This window comes from Mytilus galloprovincialis, chromosome 5 (assembly GCF_965363235.1).
Source record: "Mytilus galloprovincialis chromosome 5, xbMytGall1.hap1.1, whole genome shotgun sequence".
Classification (NCBI taxonomy): Eukaryota; Metazoa; Mollusca; class Bivalvia; order Mytilida; family Mytilidae; genus Mytilus; species Mytilus galloprovincialis.
Window position 1 is genome coordinate 65,046,612 of NC_134842.1, and position 19,911 is coordinate 65,066,522.

Here is a 19,911-nt window from a genome sequence, read left to right on the forward strand (position 1 = left end):
TATGTAATAAAATTATGAAAAGAAAAGAAGGGATTAGTGGGCAATTTTTTTTAAATGGCAATGCATGGATAAAACCAGAGGATTCTGAAAATCTGGCAAAAATTCAAAAAATAGAGGAGCAAACATCCTAAAGCTTATCGCAGGCGTTACCACACCTCTGTACCTTCAGAACAAATATTTCCATTAGCAGGACTAGTTACAACGTAACACATTTGAAATCATCTTGTCCAAAGGAAAAAATTACAAGATAATCATGATGATACTTCTAAATACGAACAAATTCGTTGCACCCTGTTTCATCCATCAGAAAATGACCAAAGGCTTTGTGTGGACTAGTAAAGTTGCACAGACAATGACAGAGATGACACCACTAGCATAAATCAATCAAATGAAAAGAAATCAAATACAATTAATTAATTTGAATAATTTGTACGGAAGACAAAACTATTTAGAACATTAAAAGCTCAAATTACAAGAAAACAAGGCATACAATTAACGAATAGAGAAAAAAAAACATTAAAGGTCAAAAACAGATATGGATTCATTAAATATAAAGAGTAAAACGTGGTGTGCCAAAATTTTAGAATGTTATAAAAATACACTAAGAAAAATGTATTAAAAATACTTTTTACAATATATAACACATTCCTTCCGTTCAGTTGTCTTAATAAACCGTATAATTGTTGAAATATTGCTATTTCAATCAGAGTTGTATTGCCACAAAACTGTCAGCATGAATGCACTGCTTGTGTACAAGAGACTAAATGTTACAACTAATATAAATCAATCTCCATATCAAGTATATACGATATTGCCCTACTATACATGCCATAGAATACAAGAAAAATATTAAAGACGTTTTCTTTGTAAACTGAGTGTTGTTAAATGGCAAACGATTGGCAAACAGAAGTGGTTCCACTGCTTGTGTAAACAATGCATATCTGTTTAATCATGACCAAGACCAAATATAACATCATTCCAGAGAAGACAAAAACATATTAATGAAACTTATTCTTGTACAATGAATAATTAAAAATTTGAAACTAGAAAATCATGAAGTTGGTAAACGTCAAATGTACCAGTCCAAAAAAACTTAACAAAAACGTTTCTGATTCTCTGCGTGTTGTAAAATTGGCAAAGAGGAAGTGACTGCATGGCTGATGCAAAATTTATTTACACGGCAAAACTCAACAATATATCAAGCTAGTACCAGCCAGTATAGCTGGTGAAAAATGTTCCTTGTACAAAAGGTATTGCAAAATTAAATCTTTCGGGAAAAAGGAAGTGCCTACATGACTGATTCGCAAATTACAAAATGTACCTACATAGAACATAATGGCAAATTGTTTCGACAAATGTTTCTACTACATGTTTTTCATGCAGATTGGAACAGGGACAGAATGAAGCGGTGTCTAGTTAGCGACACCTTTAAAAATAATAGAGTGACCAAATCTACAAATTTTGAACTTTAATGGACGACCCTACCTGCAGGCTTAATTATGATTTTTCATTTAGAGTGTTTAATTCCAAACATTGCTGGTCGTAGATTGGATGGGTTATAAAATGCTGCCAGAACACAATATTTCAATTGTAATATTGTATAGGCTAGGAGATACTACTTTAACGGAAGAATAAACAATAGTTGAAGAAAATGTAGTCAAAATATTCTCTTTTAAGGAGGCTCGAGGGTACAAAAAAATCAACAACCATTTAAACATTTTGTTTTTCATTACAAAAATTATTTATTACTTTATTAGTTGCTACCCTATCATATGGTATAAAAATCAACTAACAAAATCGATTTGTTTTGGCCCCAGATGACTTTCAAAATGTATACGTCATTGAGAAAGCACAAAATTATCTCCCTTTGGTGCAATAATGCATTTTTTTACATTAAAACTGACATATCTTTTTTAGCTCATCGGTGACCTATATTTGTTATCAATTTTTTTTCAAATAAGCTGTTCTCAAACTAAACTATAATAAATTTAAAGCGATTTCTGTATTTTTTATTTTTTTCATTTTGAGATTACCTCTATTTCTCTGATAAGTTCACAGCAAAAAGCACGCGTATAAAAATGTGTGCTTCTTTCGAGGTAAATACTGAGCTTGAATGGTGACCCCATTTGTTTTTATTTCATTTTTCTATTAAGTATATGATAAAGTTCATTTATAGAAAAATAAAGCGAAATCCTATGTGTACAAAAACAAAATTATACCCGCGGATCCCCGAGAGATTCGAAGTTATTTGATTTTCAGTATAAATATATTATGGTTACAGCAACACATGTTTCACTATGAAACTAAACTAAATGGTTTAAAAGAAAAATCTGCTAGGTTAGCGTATTTTTTGTTTGCTGTTGTAAAGACCGAGAGTGTGTAAGTAGCAATTTGACATTAGCAGCAATAGACCACTTTGACCCCCTTCAACAGAGTTACTACAATGTCGTCTCCTGAAAAAATTGCCTGGTGATTTAGACGATTCATATGTCTCTCAAACCTTTCTCACGAACAGATTTTATATGCCGAACTCTGCATATGAGTTGCATACGCAATTTTGTTATTTTAAGCTCTGTATCCTTGCATGTAATACAAAAAGATCTTGAAGTGAGTATGATGACATTTGCTCCTCTTACACTAGTAAGCGTTTTCAATTATAATATACAAATATTGCTATAAAAACAATAAAGAAATCCTCAATACATTCAGTATTACTAGATGAGAAAATAAATAGACTATGGAAGTCATGGAACGTCTTCCATACTTTTTATACTGTTTCCACATCATTGAAAAATTATTAGAAAAAAGAGCCATGAAAGCCTTTAATGTAACAGTTTTGGTAATTCTGGAATATCACGGTTAGATTTGATTTCTGATCAACTGTTGCTTTAACAAAACATTGAAAACCAATGTTATCCTCATATTCTTATAATAAAATATATAAAACGTCTGTCATAGATCGTATTTCTTAGTGTCCACAGTATTTTGCTTAATATATCCAAACAGTGTTCCATAGCTGTATATTTAGGTGTATATGACCGGAGAGAAGACTAGAAAAGAATATACAAAATTGTAATATAATAACTTTTGTAAAATCTGGTCCGAATATAGTCAATTTTATCAATATCAGTGTCTACGTTTTGTCTTACATTAAGTCGTCTGTATATTCAAGACATGTAAGATGTGTCTGTCTTTTCCTACAAAAAAAAATTAATCTCTCCTTAATGATAGGACAACAAGGTCAATATCGTGTTTCAACTTGTCGATTGGTAATCATGCCATATCAATTTTGGTATCAAATCATAAAACATCTTTCTATCGATAGTTTAACTTTAAGGAACCTATAATAGCTTTTGAAGTGGGATTTTTGTACTAATAGACAGCAGATTATTGGGATTGTCTCATTTAATATATCTGATGACTGCATTTAACTAGGAACTATTCAAGTGGCTGTACATGTTTGGTGTTCATTAGTAGTTTGTGTCTCATTATCTGACATTATTTTCAGATTTTAAATTAGGAAATTAAGATACTGTAATGTGTTATTTTATGCTGTTTTTTTGTCTCTTTATTTTCATGAAATGGTCATAGTTTAATTAATTTCTGCACGTGTTCTTTTTATTATCTGTTCCCACATATTTTAGATGAACATAGACGATGTTTTGTCTTGAATGATGGTATTCTTTACAAGAAATACACTAAAAATGGTTTATGAACATATTTTTCTGCCAATCATTCAATATAGTTAGTCCAGCTTTTGAACAGACCGATATAATTTTTAGAGTGTCTAATTTACAATTTTCTACAAGAAAGAAATAAAAACGATTTTTTTCTTTTATTTCATATTTTTCACACAGCGTTTGCTAAGCTCTGAAGTTTAGGGAATTCCTGTTATACCAGTCCATTTTTCAATAAAAGAAGTATAATAGGCAACATGTGTATAAAAAGTCGGGTTTTTAGCATCACAATCATACAACCATCCGAACACTCCGACAAGAACACGTCTTCCATTGATTTCACATGTCAAAGGTCCACCAGCGTCTCCCTGAAATTAGTTTTTTTTTTTAATTTCATCAAATTTAAATTATTTTAAAAATTACCTTCAAATAGTATTTTCATAAAATATAGAATTTCATATACTAATACATACTGTAAAATGCAGCGTTTATTATTACCATGCAACTAAAAGACATTTTGAATTACATGCATACAGACAAATATTATTTTATCATATATACTTTTCAAAATAGAGATGTAATATTAACATTTTTACAGTTATAAATACAAGGGGTTTTCCTTATTATGTTAAATGTGTGGCTGACAGAGTTGTCAAGAATTTGAAACGCGACATATTTTGGTGTCATGTACTGATTATGTAAGGGGATATAACCCAAATTAATGCATACATGTGAAATAGAAACAGTCAACTTAGAGATATATTCTAGTACATGTATTATCAAAAAGATTTTAGAATAATAGTTAACTGCAATATAAAGACTCTTGTTGTATTGCCTTCATCATCTGGAAATGCTTAAAGTAATATAAGGCATACTGTAAAATGTGGAATGGACTTTAAAAATATGTTACTGTTTAAACGCGTATGATTAATATTAGTTTTTTTTTATACTTACATTGCAGGGTTGTTTTTTATTATCATAAGTACATATTTGACGCTTCGGTACTTTAGGATCTACTAGATCATTACATTCGGCATTGGATATAACTGATATGTCTGCAAACTGGAGAGTTTCTGTCTCTGTTTCTGTTCAATAAATGATATTATTATGAACTGTTTAAAAATTGATAAACTTACAAACTTGTTCACTTTTTTAAAGTTGATAACAAAATATGTACATATATCTAAATATACTAGTGCTAATTAGAATATTTGAAAGACAGCACATGCTATCAAACACGTCAATTGCCAAATACGTGATAACAGAAGCTGTGCAGAAAATAAATTGTAACGTAACGATGCAGTCTCTTTTTAAAGAGTACATCAGCTGTTAGCTTACATTAATTGTAAAAGATGGACGAAAGATACCAGTCTCATGGATTGAAAATAAACTGACAGCACCATTGATAAAAATAAAAAGACAAACAGACAAATAATAGTACAGAAGACACAACATAGAAAAACTAAAGACTAAGCAACACGAACCCCACCAAAAACTTGGGATGATATCAGGTGCTCCGGAAGGGTAAGCAGATCCTGTTCACATGTGGCACCCATCGAGTTGCTTATGTTATTACAAATCCGATAAATAATATAATTCGGTAGGTCACATTCATGAATATGGAAGGGTATTGTAGTTACTCTTTTTAATTCAACAACAATATATCACATGCTGTTAACAGATTTCTTCACTGGAACAGTGGAGATCCCTGTTTGTGTATTGAAGTTACGACACAAGGAACATATCCGATATCATCTGTGTAATGTGTAATCTTCCACATAATGTTAACCAACTTATTTTTTACGGACACTTCATTTCGCGTTTAGCCCTTTCTAACGCATTTCGTAGCGAAATAATTTCTCAATTTTAAAATTGTCTTCTTAAAGATAAATATAAAAAAATCAAAGTTTTACATATTGGCGGCGATTCATATTTTTTCTACTCGCAAATGTCTCGGAAATAAATTACTCGCGAAAATCAGTTGGTTCACAGTATTAGGTACATCAACGGTTGAAATGTGATAACATCGTACATTATCATATTGAATTGAAGAGACAAACACGCGCAGAAATTACAAATTGATGATCAAGCTTCATTATATGTTCATATCGATCATTGAAATTCTGATGCAACCATATTTGGCAATGGCGAATGCTATCTTTATATCGTAACACTTAGTGTTGTATACATCTTCGGACATCATATCAGGAAAATCACATTTAAGTTATGAAGTGTGTAAACCCTAACTATATACAAAGTAAAGGATCAATCAGAAGTATTCAAACTTTATTACTTTATTTGTTTTAATCGTACGTGTTAATGACAGCGGGAAAAAAATTGTGGACTTTTTTCATTTTATATGTTTTGAATATCAATTGATTTTTAAATACATGTATCTCATAGATAATTAAGAATGCTCGATACTTTTAGTTTTGTTTTTTGTCAGATATTCAGAATCCTCTGGTTTTATCCATGTGTTGCCAATGAATAGTTCTGTAACTATGACCTACTTTTCCTTTTATAATTTTATTACTTATTTCAAAAACCCTTATACAGTTTTTATAAAATTTTAGTTATTTTTTTAAAAGGAAAATATGTTTATGTAAAATCTAGAGAGAATCTTTTCCCGCCAAGCTCTTTATCTATAAACTATATATTTGTAATGAGCTTTTAAAAAGCTTGGTTATTTCTTAATAGAGTAAAGAACATCCTTAAACCAAAAAAAAACACGTACTATTAACCTCCTGTCACTTACTATTATCATCAATGAATCCCCATCCTGATATTTGACAGTTTTTAAAACCACCACAACCTTTGATTGTTGTATAAGAGATACTTTGACATTTAGGTCCAAAATTCAGAGGAGAATGAAGTTCAATAACAGCTATGTTATTGTCAAATTGAACGCCAAATTCGTCCTTGACATTCCAATTATAATGTGGATGCTGCAATATAAATTAATATGTTAAAGAAATAGTTTTACGTAGCACATCAATTGACCATTGTAAGACTAATATGTTAAAAGGGATGATATAATAATATTTGCTTATATTACATAGACAAGATGCCAATATTTAGGGCATTCATTCTAACAGGTCATGATAGAGTCAATAGTGAGCTGACAAAAAGTACACACATTGACTGATAGTGTGTAGTAATTATGACATAAAGCCTATTATAGAGTAGTAAAACATTAGAATACAGCTTTTAAAGGTGCTATATAAATACGCCCCTTACCGTTAAGTGTCAGACTGAAGTCTTTTCTGCCTGATAAAATACCTTCAAACTGACTGTGAGCTCACAACACTATCAATTGGGAAGATGTGAATGCAATTCATTGCGGCATATCGACAAAAGTGTACCACTTAGAACACAGTAGGGTAATTGCAAACTAAACGGATTGTATTTATTCTGTATTGCCTGTCCCAAGTCATGATTAGGTATTTCAGTGGTTGTCGTTTGTTGATGTATATCGTATTTCTATTCGTTCATTCTTTTATCTTTTATATAAGAATCAGGACACGAGTTTTCTCGTTTGAATTGTTTCACATTTGTCATTTCTGGGTCTTTTATAACTAACTATGCAGTATTGGTACGGCTACGGTCGTACTGCCACCTATTGTTGTAAAGTTCTATGTCATTTGGCCTCTGATTGAGAGTTGTCTGATTGGCAAAAAATGAGACGAATAGATTAATACAAAAAGTCATTATGTGTTATAAAAAAATCAGTTAAATTAAGTGCCTTTTATGATATAAAAAGTCAAACAATTTAGTTTTTTTAAGCTTTAACAATAATGTTCCAAACTAAATTGAAGAGGTTTTAACTGACAATCTTATTTTTTCCTGATATGACTAAAATTTGCATGTTTAATTTAAAAACGAATATTGGAATAAAAGACCAAAATTTAACTGATAACAATGTATACGATTTTTTGCGTTTTCAAACTATTACCATCGAAATAACCCTTGAAAACTATAATTGGTCAGACTATGGATATAAACAGATATGGTCCATAATAACCTTTTCTTTGGTCGTTTCTATTTTATATCATTGATTTAAAAATAAATATAAGTAATCGTCTTATATGTATTAAAGAGATCTTTTGTTGGCCTTATCGAAGGAAAAGTTTTCTCACTCTTCAAGGACTTGTTGGGTCTCGTAAACATTTTTTTCTGTGGTTTAAATTTCAATTCTATATAAATGAACATGCACATTTCCCCTTCACCTTAGCGATACTTACTATTTTGGAGTGTTTAATAGTTCTTATTTGTATATTTTTATCTGAAAAATTCTCCAAGCCACACTTAACTCGCCTGTTTACTTTTCTGAAAATTCAATTATAGTAATTCAGTAATTTGCCCACATCATATGCAGCTGTTAAGACCATCGATATCTACCCCAAATAAATATATTTACAAAATATGTATTCTTTGAAGTAATACCATTAATTGTTGCTGCATTTTTGGCAGAACAGCTTTATTATTAATTGTTTGCACAACATTTAGAAGAGTCGGAATTCTAATTTCAATGCAAAAAAACTCGTTGTTTTTTCTTCAAAAATCACCTTCCTTATGATTTAGATGAAGTTCATACAACTTCAAACTAGAGAAAAAGCCCTACAACTGGAGTCTAAAATTTTCATTCAATTAAAATTGAAAATGTTTATATGACAACATAACAAGAATAGACAGATTAGGATATGTTATCAAATGCTAGATTTTCTTAATTATGCTTGAATATTAAATTAAAAATATTATAAAAGTCATTTTAAAGTTCGCTGTATTTGGGACAAATCAACTGACAATTCGTTAAATTGCAAACATTATCATTTATAGTTCCATGCGTTTAAAGTTTTTTTTCGCAGTCATTTAGCTTATTGATTTTATTTTGTTCAATGTATAATTATGTTTAATGCAAATGTTATTTGAATTCTCATCAAAAAGTAAAACAGTTTTAATTGGTTTTCCATTTTGAAAAAAAAATTCGAGGGGATAAAAAAGTTTAGGGGGATTCAAACACCATTTTAACAAAGACAACAGTGTATGTAGCAATTACAAAAAAAATATAGACTTGAACTTCAACATTAAAATCACGAAAAATGACATAATTCGTTCTTCGATAGATCTATTTCAAAAGCGTTACTTCTTGTTAAAAGTCCTCGTACTTTTGTTACAAAGGCGGAGTAATTTTATCAAAATAAGTTGATTTGGTGCATACTTGATATGAGCCTAAAATGATGAAGGAAACAAAGCTTAAGGTGGTACCCAACACTTTCACTAAAATTAATTTGGCTCGTTTAATTTTCATAAAATTTTGACAAAGTATTTACTTTTACCCTTTTACAAAAATATAAAGAAATAAAATAATTTGAACCAAGCGTTTTATCAGAAAAATTACACTGGTTATAAAGCAGTTTGACAAACACTAATTTTGATCACTGAGAAGCTTTATATTGCCTGCACAACGCAACGTAATTAAAACGTTTAGCTGATATTACAGAATTATCTCCCTGTGGTGTTAGGTACCACCTTAAGATACAAAATATATTGAAAAGATGAGTTGTTTATGCTATTGGATAAATAGAATCGGCAAAAAAAGTCAATTCTGGTAATATATGTTAAAAAGATAACATGGTAAAAATCATATAAGATTAAGGAAAACATTCAAATAACATACAGTCCTCTAATACAAGCTGCTGAAGTAACAAGCATAGTTTCTGAGATAATAACCGCACTACAATAATGTTTCCATGGATCCTGGCGCTTTGCACGTCCTTGAACTACTGCGATAAAGGGAAAGTCTTCAATAGCTGCATCATTTCCTGCAACTATCTGGGTAGTCTATATAATAGAAAAAACATTTTTTTTTGATAAATTATTATCATGATTATGAGAAGATGATTGACTCATGACAGAAAATCTTCTATTTAACGATGTTCGCTCCTCTTGCTTTTGAATTTTTGCCAGATAAATGGAATCATCTGGTTATATCCATGTAGTGCCATGACAAAAATCCCCGCTAACCCCTACTTTTCTTTTCAGAATCTTATTACATATTGTTTCAAAAGCCATATTCGAAAACCTTATTAAATCGTTGTTTTTTTTTCAATGATTTTGAAAAACTAGAGGCTCTTAAGAGCCTGTGTCGCTCACCTTGGTCTATGTGCATATTAAACAAAGGACACAGATGGATTCATGACAAAATTGTGTTTTGATGATGGTGATGTGTTTGTAGATCTTACTTTACTGAACATTCTTGCTTCTTACAATTATCACATTATTTCAATTTATAATGAACTTGGCCCATTAATTACAGAGGAAAATATTTTGTTAAAATTTACAAAAATTTACAAAATTTACAAAATTATTAAAAATTGACTATAAAGGGCAATAACTCCTTAAGGGGTCAACTGACCTTTTTGATCATGTTGACTTATTTGTGGATCTTACTTTGCTGAACATTATTGCTGTTTACAGTTTATCTCCATCTATAATAATATTCAAGATAATAACTAAAAACAGCAAAATTTCCTTAAAAATTTCCAATTCAGGGGCAGCAACCCAACAACCAGTTGTCAGATTCATCTGAAAATTTCAGGGCAAATATATTTTGACTTGCAAAACAATTTAACCCCTGTCTGAATTGCTCTTAATGCTTTGGTTTCAGAGTTATAAGCCAAACTCTACATTATACCCCTATGTTCTATTTTTAGCCATGGCGGCCATCTTGGTTGGTTGGCTGGGTAACGCCACACATTTGTTTTTAAACAAGATACCCCAATGACGATTGTGGCCAAGTTTGGTTTAATTTGGCCCAGTAGTTTCAGAGGAGAATATTTTTGTAAAAGATAACGACGGACGACGACGGACGCCGTACGCAAATTGATGAGAAAAGCTCACTTGGCCCTTAGGGCCAGGTGAGCTAAAAAGGTGCCAATCTTAAATGTATGAAAAGTGTAGAGAGAATCATTTCCCACCAAATTTTCAATTGCTTCTTTCTCAAAAACAACCACAACTTCATTTTTTCTGCGTTTTTAGTTCCTTTATTTATCATGTTTATAAACTATTAATTTACAACAGTCTTTAAAGAAAGCTTGTTAATTGGAATCAGAGTAGGGAAAATTGTTAACGATATGTTCATGCTTTACAGGCGTTACAGTGTGGTAAATCTACAATTTAAAGGGTGTACACAATTTTTCAGCACAAGTTATATGATTATCCTACTAATTATTTGTTTATAAGGGAAATTCATACTCTTCTATTCGTCCCTGGTCACGCTTTTGATATATTGTTATTATGCATATATAGGATTATTCAGTAATAAACTAATTTCAATATCGTCAAAGAAGTGAAATATTTTATAATGAAAATAAAATAATTATATCGGTATTCAAAATTCTGAAACTACTAAACAACAAAAATTATGATATTATACTTGAGTAAAAATGATGTACGATTTTGAAAAAAACTTTCATTTAACAGTTATCAAAAGTACCAGGATTATAATTTAGTACGCCAGACGCGCGTTTCGTCTTTATAAGACTCATCAGTGACGCTCATATCAAAATATTTATAAAGCCAAACAAGTACAAAGTTGAAAGTGTAAACTATTTGGTTAGTATTTGTAAATACACACTCAATGATACAAATAAAAACCCTTTTTTCAACGATTAAACTAAAGAAAGAAAAAAATCCTAAATTAGTTTACCTTGTCGGGCATAAAAGCTGAAAAAAAAATGCTGATGTAATTATATTGTGTCGACCTTGGGTTCTATATATTTGATATATAAGGATATCTTAATGAACAAAGCAGTTTACATTACAGATGCATAATCACAATCCATTCATTCTTTACAACTGTTAATACTTAACAAATGCATTTTTTTCCTTTTTCATATTTTAAACAGTATTTAAATTCATCCTACACTTTCTAACATTTCCTTTTCTAATAGATTAAGACAACAGTATTATACCGCTGTTTGAAACTCGTAAATCGATAGAAACAAAAGCAAATCCGGGTTACAAACTAAAACTGAGGGAACGCATTAAACATAAGAGAAGAACAACGACACAACAATAAAATGTAACACACACAGAAACGAACTTAGCATTAGACACAATCCGATGGGAATAACAAATATAACATCAAAACTAAATACATGAATTTGAGAGGATATGAGAGACTCAATTAGTTCTTGAAGAAAAACACAAATAAACATTACCTATAACGATGACGGCCAGTTTAAAAACTACGTTCATTTTCAGCGCAGGTTACTATCGGGATAGCTAAAATAAATATGATTTGAAATAAAGTGTTTTGATAGAACTTGGTCTTCAAATCTCAGTAAATACAAATAAATATGATAAACTATCCAAGAACGATTAAACTGATGATAATCGTCAATGTCTTACTATCAGTAGATTATATTTGATTGAAGCAATGTAATTTGATCAAAAACACAACAAAAACAGTACTACTTTCGGATGAGTTCTTTTTTAAACCAGATATTGTGTCATAACTGTAATTCTTATAGATTTTTAATTGTATTCATAATATTTTATTTTATCAAAATCAATTTAAATAACAACCCTTCCCCAGAAACAAAATGGCATACAATTTAAGAACTATATCATGTGCATGTAATTAAAAATTCGTTTTATCTAAATATATTCTTTTTCCATTAGAAATGTTAGAACAGTTGTGCTTTTCACTGATTCAAAGATAATCCTACAAATATCACCGTCTTTGATGGTAGTTATACATTGAAGTACTGTACATGAGAATATAATTGAAGTTAAATTCTAGATTTTTGAATTCCAACCAGGTTTTATGTCTCAAATAAATGAGAAAGACGTGTTAAGCTTACGAACAAATAAACAAACAAAAAACTGATGTTGTGGATTTAAAAACAAATTAAAGTTTTTGTAAGAGATTTATGTTTTGAAGTTTTGGAATATTAAGAAGTCTTTATTTACAAATAGTTTTAACTGAATGCCCAATATAAGATAAAAACAAATTAGAATGTGTTGCATATTGCTGTAAACCTCATAATGATTAATAAAATTATGAAAACCAGAAAATTATCCTTGATTATATACATTTGTAAGTTTGTTAAAAGCTATTGTTTTATTTTATTTCAATCTTGTTTTTTCAACATTTTCCCCCTATATTTTTGCAAATAACTTAAATGATATTTTAAACCAAGAAAATGTAAACAATCTTATATAAAATACCTTACCAAAATAGTTGAGAACCGTTTTCTTTTGCAAGTCTTTGCGTAAATGCGTTTTCCTCCTCTTCGATCGTGAAGTTGTTTTTCAAATGTTAATTATTAAACGTCTTATACCGAATCATGTCTAAAGATAAAAGTACTAGATACTTCGCCGATTGCGTGTAAAGGCTAAGATGGGGACACGGAGTAACATTTTATATAATGTGAGATTAATCAGCTGTTTAATGTTAATAAATAAGTAAATATGTGCTTTTTGAGAATAGATAAAGTTGAAAAAATTGAAAATCACCATTCTTTATTTTCAAACTTTAATTTATATAAAATTTGCATTGCGGACCCTTGTCTACCTGTTAGGAAAGAGTACATTGTAAATTAAAAATAGAAACAAGAAATCAATGTTGCTCATGTGTCAACAGAAATAGCCGATTCGTCTCAATGATTATATCGATTAAATGTTTATGTTAAAGATACATCATGATAAAATCAATCAGATTCCTGGTAAAGGAATTTTATGAATTGGACAAAAATATATTTAGATATTGTTTTCATCGACGCTTACATAAATTGTATATCAACAGATTAAGGTTAAATAAATATGTGTTGCCATACAATAAATTAGACTATATTTCCCAGTTTTTGCTAGATTGTTTATGACATAATTGATAAACAAATCCAGTGCATGTTTATTACTTGATAATTTGTCTTCGAAACATGATGGTTTAATGTTTAAGAGGCAATGTCAGAGAACACCAGGAAGGACTGTTCAACAAGAAAAATAATAATTTGGGCAAACATATATTTTACCCTTTCAGTACAACATATTTCTTGGGAATATATAATTTTGTTTTCAATTTTTTGTGAATTTGACATTTTTTTCAATGAAATTCAATATAAGCGCCCAAACTGCAAATTTTCATTGAAATGTATGGGGGAAAAAGATAGTTTCTAACCGTTTGCAATTATCCATCACCGGAGGAAAACAACACTTATGACTTAACTACTTAATGTATGGAAGTCTAGTACTATGTTAGTGTAAAACATTATGGAAATAAAATTTTTGGTATCTTTTTCATTTTGTCAAAAAAATAAGGTAAAAAAATGCAAAAATAGAGAAAATTGTAATCATTGAGAAAAATCCACTTTCTAACCGTTTTTAATTATCCATCACCAGAGGAAAACAACTCTTATGACTAAACTACTTATATGGAAGTCTAGTACTATGTTAGTGTAAAAAAAATGAAAATTATATTTGTGGTATCTTTTTTATTTTTTTTTTTTTAAATAAGGTAAAAAATGCAAAAATAGAGAACATTGTAAAAATTAAGAAAAAGCCAGTTTCTAACCGTTTTTAATTATCCATCACCAGAGGAAAACAACTCTTATGACTAAACTACTTATATGGAAGTCTAGTACTATGTTAGTGTAAAAAAAATGAAAATTATATTTGTGGTATCTTTTTTATTTTTTTTTTTTTTAAATAAGGTAAAAAATGCAAAAATAGAGAACATTGTAAAAATTAAGAAAAAGCCAGTTTCTAACCGTTTTTAATTATCCATCACCAGAGGAAAACAACTCTTATGACTAAACTACTGATATGGAAGTCTAGTACTAGTACTCAAAATAATGTGTTGTGTTCCATGGACCCTTATCCCCAATTTATCCCTTATTTCCTTTTGGGGTATTGAACCTTCTTCCTAAATTTCATAGAAATCCATTTATTTAAACTAAAGTTATTGTCCAGAAATCAATGTGTCTTCGGACGACGACATCATACCATTATACGATCCCAAAAAAAAATTGTTGCGGTCGTATCTTTTTTCCAAGGCCAATTTTAGTTAGAGGACGGACACCACGCAAATACATTAGTAAAAATCAAAATCAAATATATTGCAGATTGGTTTAGTTCTTTATTGAAGGCTGTACCTATTGCTTTAAACTTTTACATTGTTTGGTCTCTAATTGAAGAGTTGTCTAATATCAATCATACTTCATCGTCTGAAATTTATTGTATTCCATAGCAGTTTCTTCAAAACCTTGGGAAATAGCAGCACTGTTTATCTCCATCACTTGCTTTGTATTTAAGTCAGAATATGACAACAGATAATTTGTCCCATAAGTCACAATGCTTATGGCGTAAGGAGAACTGTGATAGGTACATGTAGCCGTGAAATTGGCAATCATATCAGATCTCCTTTGTATTAAGACGGATAACGTGGCCTGATTAAATGTGACATACACTTAGCTACAGTGTGAACATAACAATTACTTTATCATCTGTATTCAATCGATAAATTTTGAACAAATACATGTACTGCACAAAACAAAAATTAACAGTTGGCATACCATATTGATACTTATAAGAAATTAATTCTTTTTTGGTGTATATATTTCTGAATAACACAGAAATATTAAACACTGACAATTATTTTGAAAAATACAACTTTTGACTTTTTTTTTCCTTTTAACAGATTCTTTATTCCCCACCTACGATAGTAGAGGGGCATTATGTTTTCTGATCTGTGTGTTCGTTTGTCCGTCCGTCTGTCTGTTTGATTGTTCGTCTGTGCGTCTGTGCGTCTGTTCGTCCGTTCGTCCCGCTTCAGGTTAAAGTTTTTGGTCAAGGTAGTTTTTGATGAAGCTGCAGTCCAATCAACTTGAAACTTAGTACACATGTTCCTTATAATATGATCTTTCTACATGTAAAAAATGTACTTTAAGAGATACCGGTTCTCACTTTTGAATTTTCATATCCATGCAGTAAGTTAACTTCAAAATCAATTTGATCCATTTATCTAATTATAGGCTCCTCTACATGTAAGTCTGTTATCTGATGTATCTTTTATCAGTTTAAAAGAAATAGCAGATTATAAGGTGATCAATTCTTCTTTGAATTGAATTTGGAAAATTGTATTGGTTTGTGCTTACATTTGTACATGTTGTACTAAACCCAAATGTCGACTAATGAAAATAACCGCCGCTCAAAAAAAATCTACATGAACTGTTTAGAAAGAATTCAATTGCCTCATTTTTGTACCGAGAATTTCATATAAGCAGACATATCAGTACCATAATCTTTGACAAACAAGATGATTTTGAATTTTATGTTATAAATTTCCAGCAGCGTATCACAAATGCAAACCCAACTTCATGTAGGCTATTCATTTCCCAGCTCATGCCGTAATCAAAAGCTTCCATTGTAATAGTTAATGTTGGTTTTGACCGCAAATACTACAAAACAGGGGCGAAAGATACCAGCGGGACATTCAAACTCATATAGGTCGAAAATAAATTGACAACACTATGGATAAAAAGAGAAAAGACAAAGGGACAAAAAATAGTACACAACACACAACATAGAAAACTGGAGACTAAGAAACACGAACCCCCACCCAAAACTGAGTTGACCGCAGGTGCTCCAGAAGGGTACACAGATCCTGCTCAACATGGTGCATCCGTCGTGTTGTTCACCATTTGAAACTCTTAGTTTAATAGCTTTCTTGTGAGTACCATGCATCTATCACAGAAATCATCATAGGAAATACAAGCCCGGGAATACCGTTTCACTTGGAAGCTATATATTCCGTTTGCAGGTACCAGGATTAAAATCTAATACGCCAGACGCCCGTTTCGTCTACACAAAACTCATCAGTGACGCTCAGATCAAAATAGGTATAACGCCAAACAAGTACAAAAATTCATTGTTTTAGATACAGGAAATTTATAAAATGACCACATAATTGATATTCATGTCAACACCGAAGTGCTGACTACTGAGCTGGTGATACCCTCTAGGACGAAATGTCCACCCGCAGTGGCATCGACCCATAACGCTGTTTATTTAACTTTTTACTGTATTTCCATATTCTTTTAGGCATGTAGACAGTTTTGAAGCTTGCATCAGCCTGATATACCTTTTAAACAATGAATATTTCAACATTTACATTTAAAATTCAATATAGAAACAAGTCTTACTCAAATCCATATTGCTCCTGCTGTGACTGTTTACAGAAATAGCAAATACGCCTCAATGACTTTATCGAAAATATGTTAATAATAATGAAAACAACACTACATAATTGATTAGATTGTGGAAAAGTTAGAAGTTATGTAAACATTTAATTTAAAATTCCCATATAATTGTTATTTCAGATCAACGCAAAACTACTAGCTACTATGCTTATGATACCCTTGCCCTGAATGCTTTTTAATTAAGTTCTTCATTTGGTCTTTTAATGCTTTTGATTCGAGTGTAACTGATGAGTATTTTGAGGACAAACGCATGTCTGCATATAAAATTTTAAGGTTTGGATCTGGAATGTTCGCATGTGTTTGTTGTATGTGAAATGTTGTTTTGTATGATAATAAGCATGTTCAGGTTCCTTTATAATTTAATTTGCAATTCACTCAAACATGTTACATGGTGGGTAATTTTGAATGGTTTTAAAAGTGTAAAATCGGAAGGAACATTGATGTATGATGTGGTTGAACATGATATATTGATCAGTTAAGGAATGTAGCACATGCTACTTTCAACAATGATGGAATCAACACTGAAAACAAATGTGCTTCAATTCTGATCAAAGAAACACAGAATGAACAAAAATCAGCGAGCTGTATCGACTAATTTAACGTCATTTATGTAATTAGTTTTTTTTTATCGTTTCTTTTCGAAAATAGAATATCTTGCACTTGGTTGAACAAACACTTTTGATAAGTATGATGCAAATATTAAAAAGAAACAAAAAAGGGTAAGTGTTCATACAAAGCACGAAAAAATCATTTATCGCTATTAATTGTATGTAGTTTTGAAGTCAGAATTTATGTGCAGCATCATTTTATTCAAAAGATGTTAAGCTTATATTACAAGAAATCGAGGCATACAATTAACGAATTCGTTTCTCGTTTTTTATATATATTTGACCGTTGCTTTTTTGTCGTTTGAATGGTTAAACGCTAGTAATTTTTGAGGCCCTTTATAGCTTGTTGTTCGGTGTGAGCCTAGGCTAAGTGTTGAAGACCTTACTTTGACCAATAATGGTTTTCTTTTATCAATTGTGACTTAGATGGACAGTTGTCTCATTGGCACACATACCACATCTTCCTATATCTATCCATATCAAGTATACGATATTGCCCTACTATACTTGCTATAGAATACAAGAAAAGTATTACGAACATTTTATATGTACACTGTGTGTTGTAAACAGGAAGGGGTTCCACTGCTTGTGTTGACAATGCATATCCGTTCAATCATGGTCAAGACCGAATATAAAATCATTTCCTTCCAGAGAAGACAAATACAAATTGACGAAGCTTTTTTTCTTGAACGATTTCTTTGCAATCAACGATTTTAATTGTTAAACAATAGAACACCAGGAAGTGATTACACGTCTAATGTCCTAGACCAAAAAAAACTTAATAAAAACGTGTCTTATTCTCTACGTGCTATACAATTTTAAACTATTGGCAAAGATTAATAGATTGCATGGCTGATAAAGAATTTATTTACACGGCACAGGTCAACATCATCAAGCTGTGAAAAAATTATTTAATAATTACTAACAGTACAAGCCAGTATAGCTGGGGAAAAAAGTTCCTTATACAAGAGTTATTGCAAAATTAAATCTTTCGGGGAAACAGGAGGTGACTACATGACTAATTTGCGAATCACTTACATGGAACAGAGTTGGATAAACGTTTCTCCTAAATGTTTTTCGTAGGGATGGAAACAGGGACGGAGTGAAGCGGTGTCTAGTTAGAGACACCGGTAAAAGTAGTGGAGTGACCAAGTCTACAAATATTTAACTTTAATGGACGACCCTACCTGCAGGATTAATTATGATTTTTCAGTTAGAGTGTTTATTTCAAAATATTGCTGGTCGTAGATTTGATGGGTTATAAGATCACAGAACATAATATTTCAATTGTAAAATATGTAATAGACAAGGGGATACTACTTTAACGAAAGAATTAACAATAGCTGAAGAAGATGTTACTACCAAATTCCCTTTTAAGGGGAAAAGAAGAAAGCAACAAATAAATCGACAAAAAAAAAGAAACAGGAAATGGCTTTCCATTGATATTTACATTACAAGTACATTTGAAGATATATTTCTGATTTGTACGCAGATTCTTAAAAAAGAATCGAAGTAATCTGTTTTTCTGTATTAATGTATTGCCAGCAACCCATGTATCACTGTGAAACTAAATAAAACGATTAAAAAGAAAATCGGGTATCTTTTTTGCTGTTGTAAAAACTGAGATTGTGTAAGTGGCTATTTTGACATCAGCAGCAGTAGCCTACTTTAACCCCTTCAAACGAGTTGCTACAATGATTTCTTCGTAAGAAATTGCTTGGTGAGTAAGACGATTCATATGTATCTCAGACCCTCTACAAGAACAACTTTTATCTGTCGAACTCTGCATATGTGTGGCAGACGCTTTTTTTTTATTTCAAGCTCATGTAATATAAAAAGATTTTGAATGAAATATGATGACATTGGCCCCTCGAAAAAAGAACTGGTAATCGTTTTCAACTTCATATACATATATTGCCTTAAGAACAACAAAGAAATCCTCAATATATATATACAGTACTACTGGATGAGATAATAGATGTACTATGACAGTCAAGGAACGTCTTTCATACTTTTTATACTGTTTTTACGTCATTAAAAAAAATATTAGATAAAAAAGCCTTGAAAGCCTTTTATTGTAACAGTTTTGTAATTCTGGACTACCACGGTTAAACGTACACAAGAATATGTGTACTATTTTTTTAGAACCGACTGCAGAGTTTACACAAATGTATGTAAGCCCATCTTCATTTGATTTCTGATTAAATGTTGCTTTTACAAAACATTGAAACCAACGGCATCCTCATATTCTTATACTAGTAATATAAAAATATAAAACGTCTGCCATAGACCATATTTTTAAGTGTTCACATCATTTTGCTAAATATATCCAAACATTGTTCCATAGCTGTATATTTAGGTGTA

At 30.8% G+C, this 19,911-nt stretch overlaps 1 protein-coding gene across 1 annotated transcript; it reads right to left on the reverse strand.

Moving 5' to 3' along the window:
* Positions 1 to 3,839: 3,839 nt before the first annotated feature.
* LOC143074648 (serine protease 44-like) lies at positions 3,840 to 9,483 on the reverse strand. The gene is made up of 5 exons (XM_076250002.1): positions 9,355 to 9,483; positions 7,919 to 8,003; positions 6,433 to 6,622; positions 4,632 to 4,762; positions 3,840 to 4,045 (listed from the first exon to the last, which is right to left on the reverse strand). The coding sequence occupies exons 1-5, from the start codon at positions 9,387 to 9,389 to the stop codon at positions 3,878 to 3,880; spliced, it is 609 nt and encodes a 202-aa protein (XP_076106117.1). The 5' UTR covers positions 9,390 to 9,483; the 3' UTR covers positions 3,840 to 3,877.
* Positions 9,484 to 19,911: the final 10,428 nt, after the last annotated feature.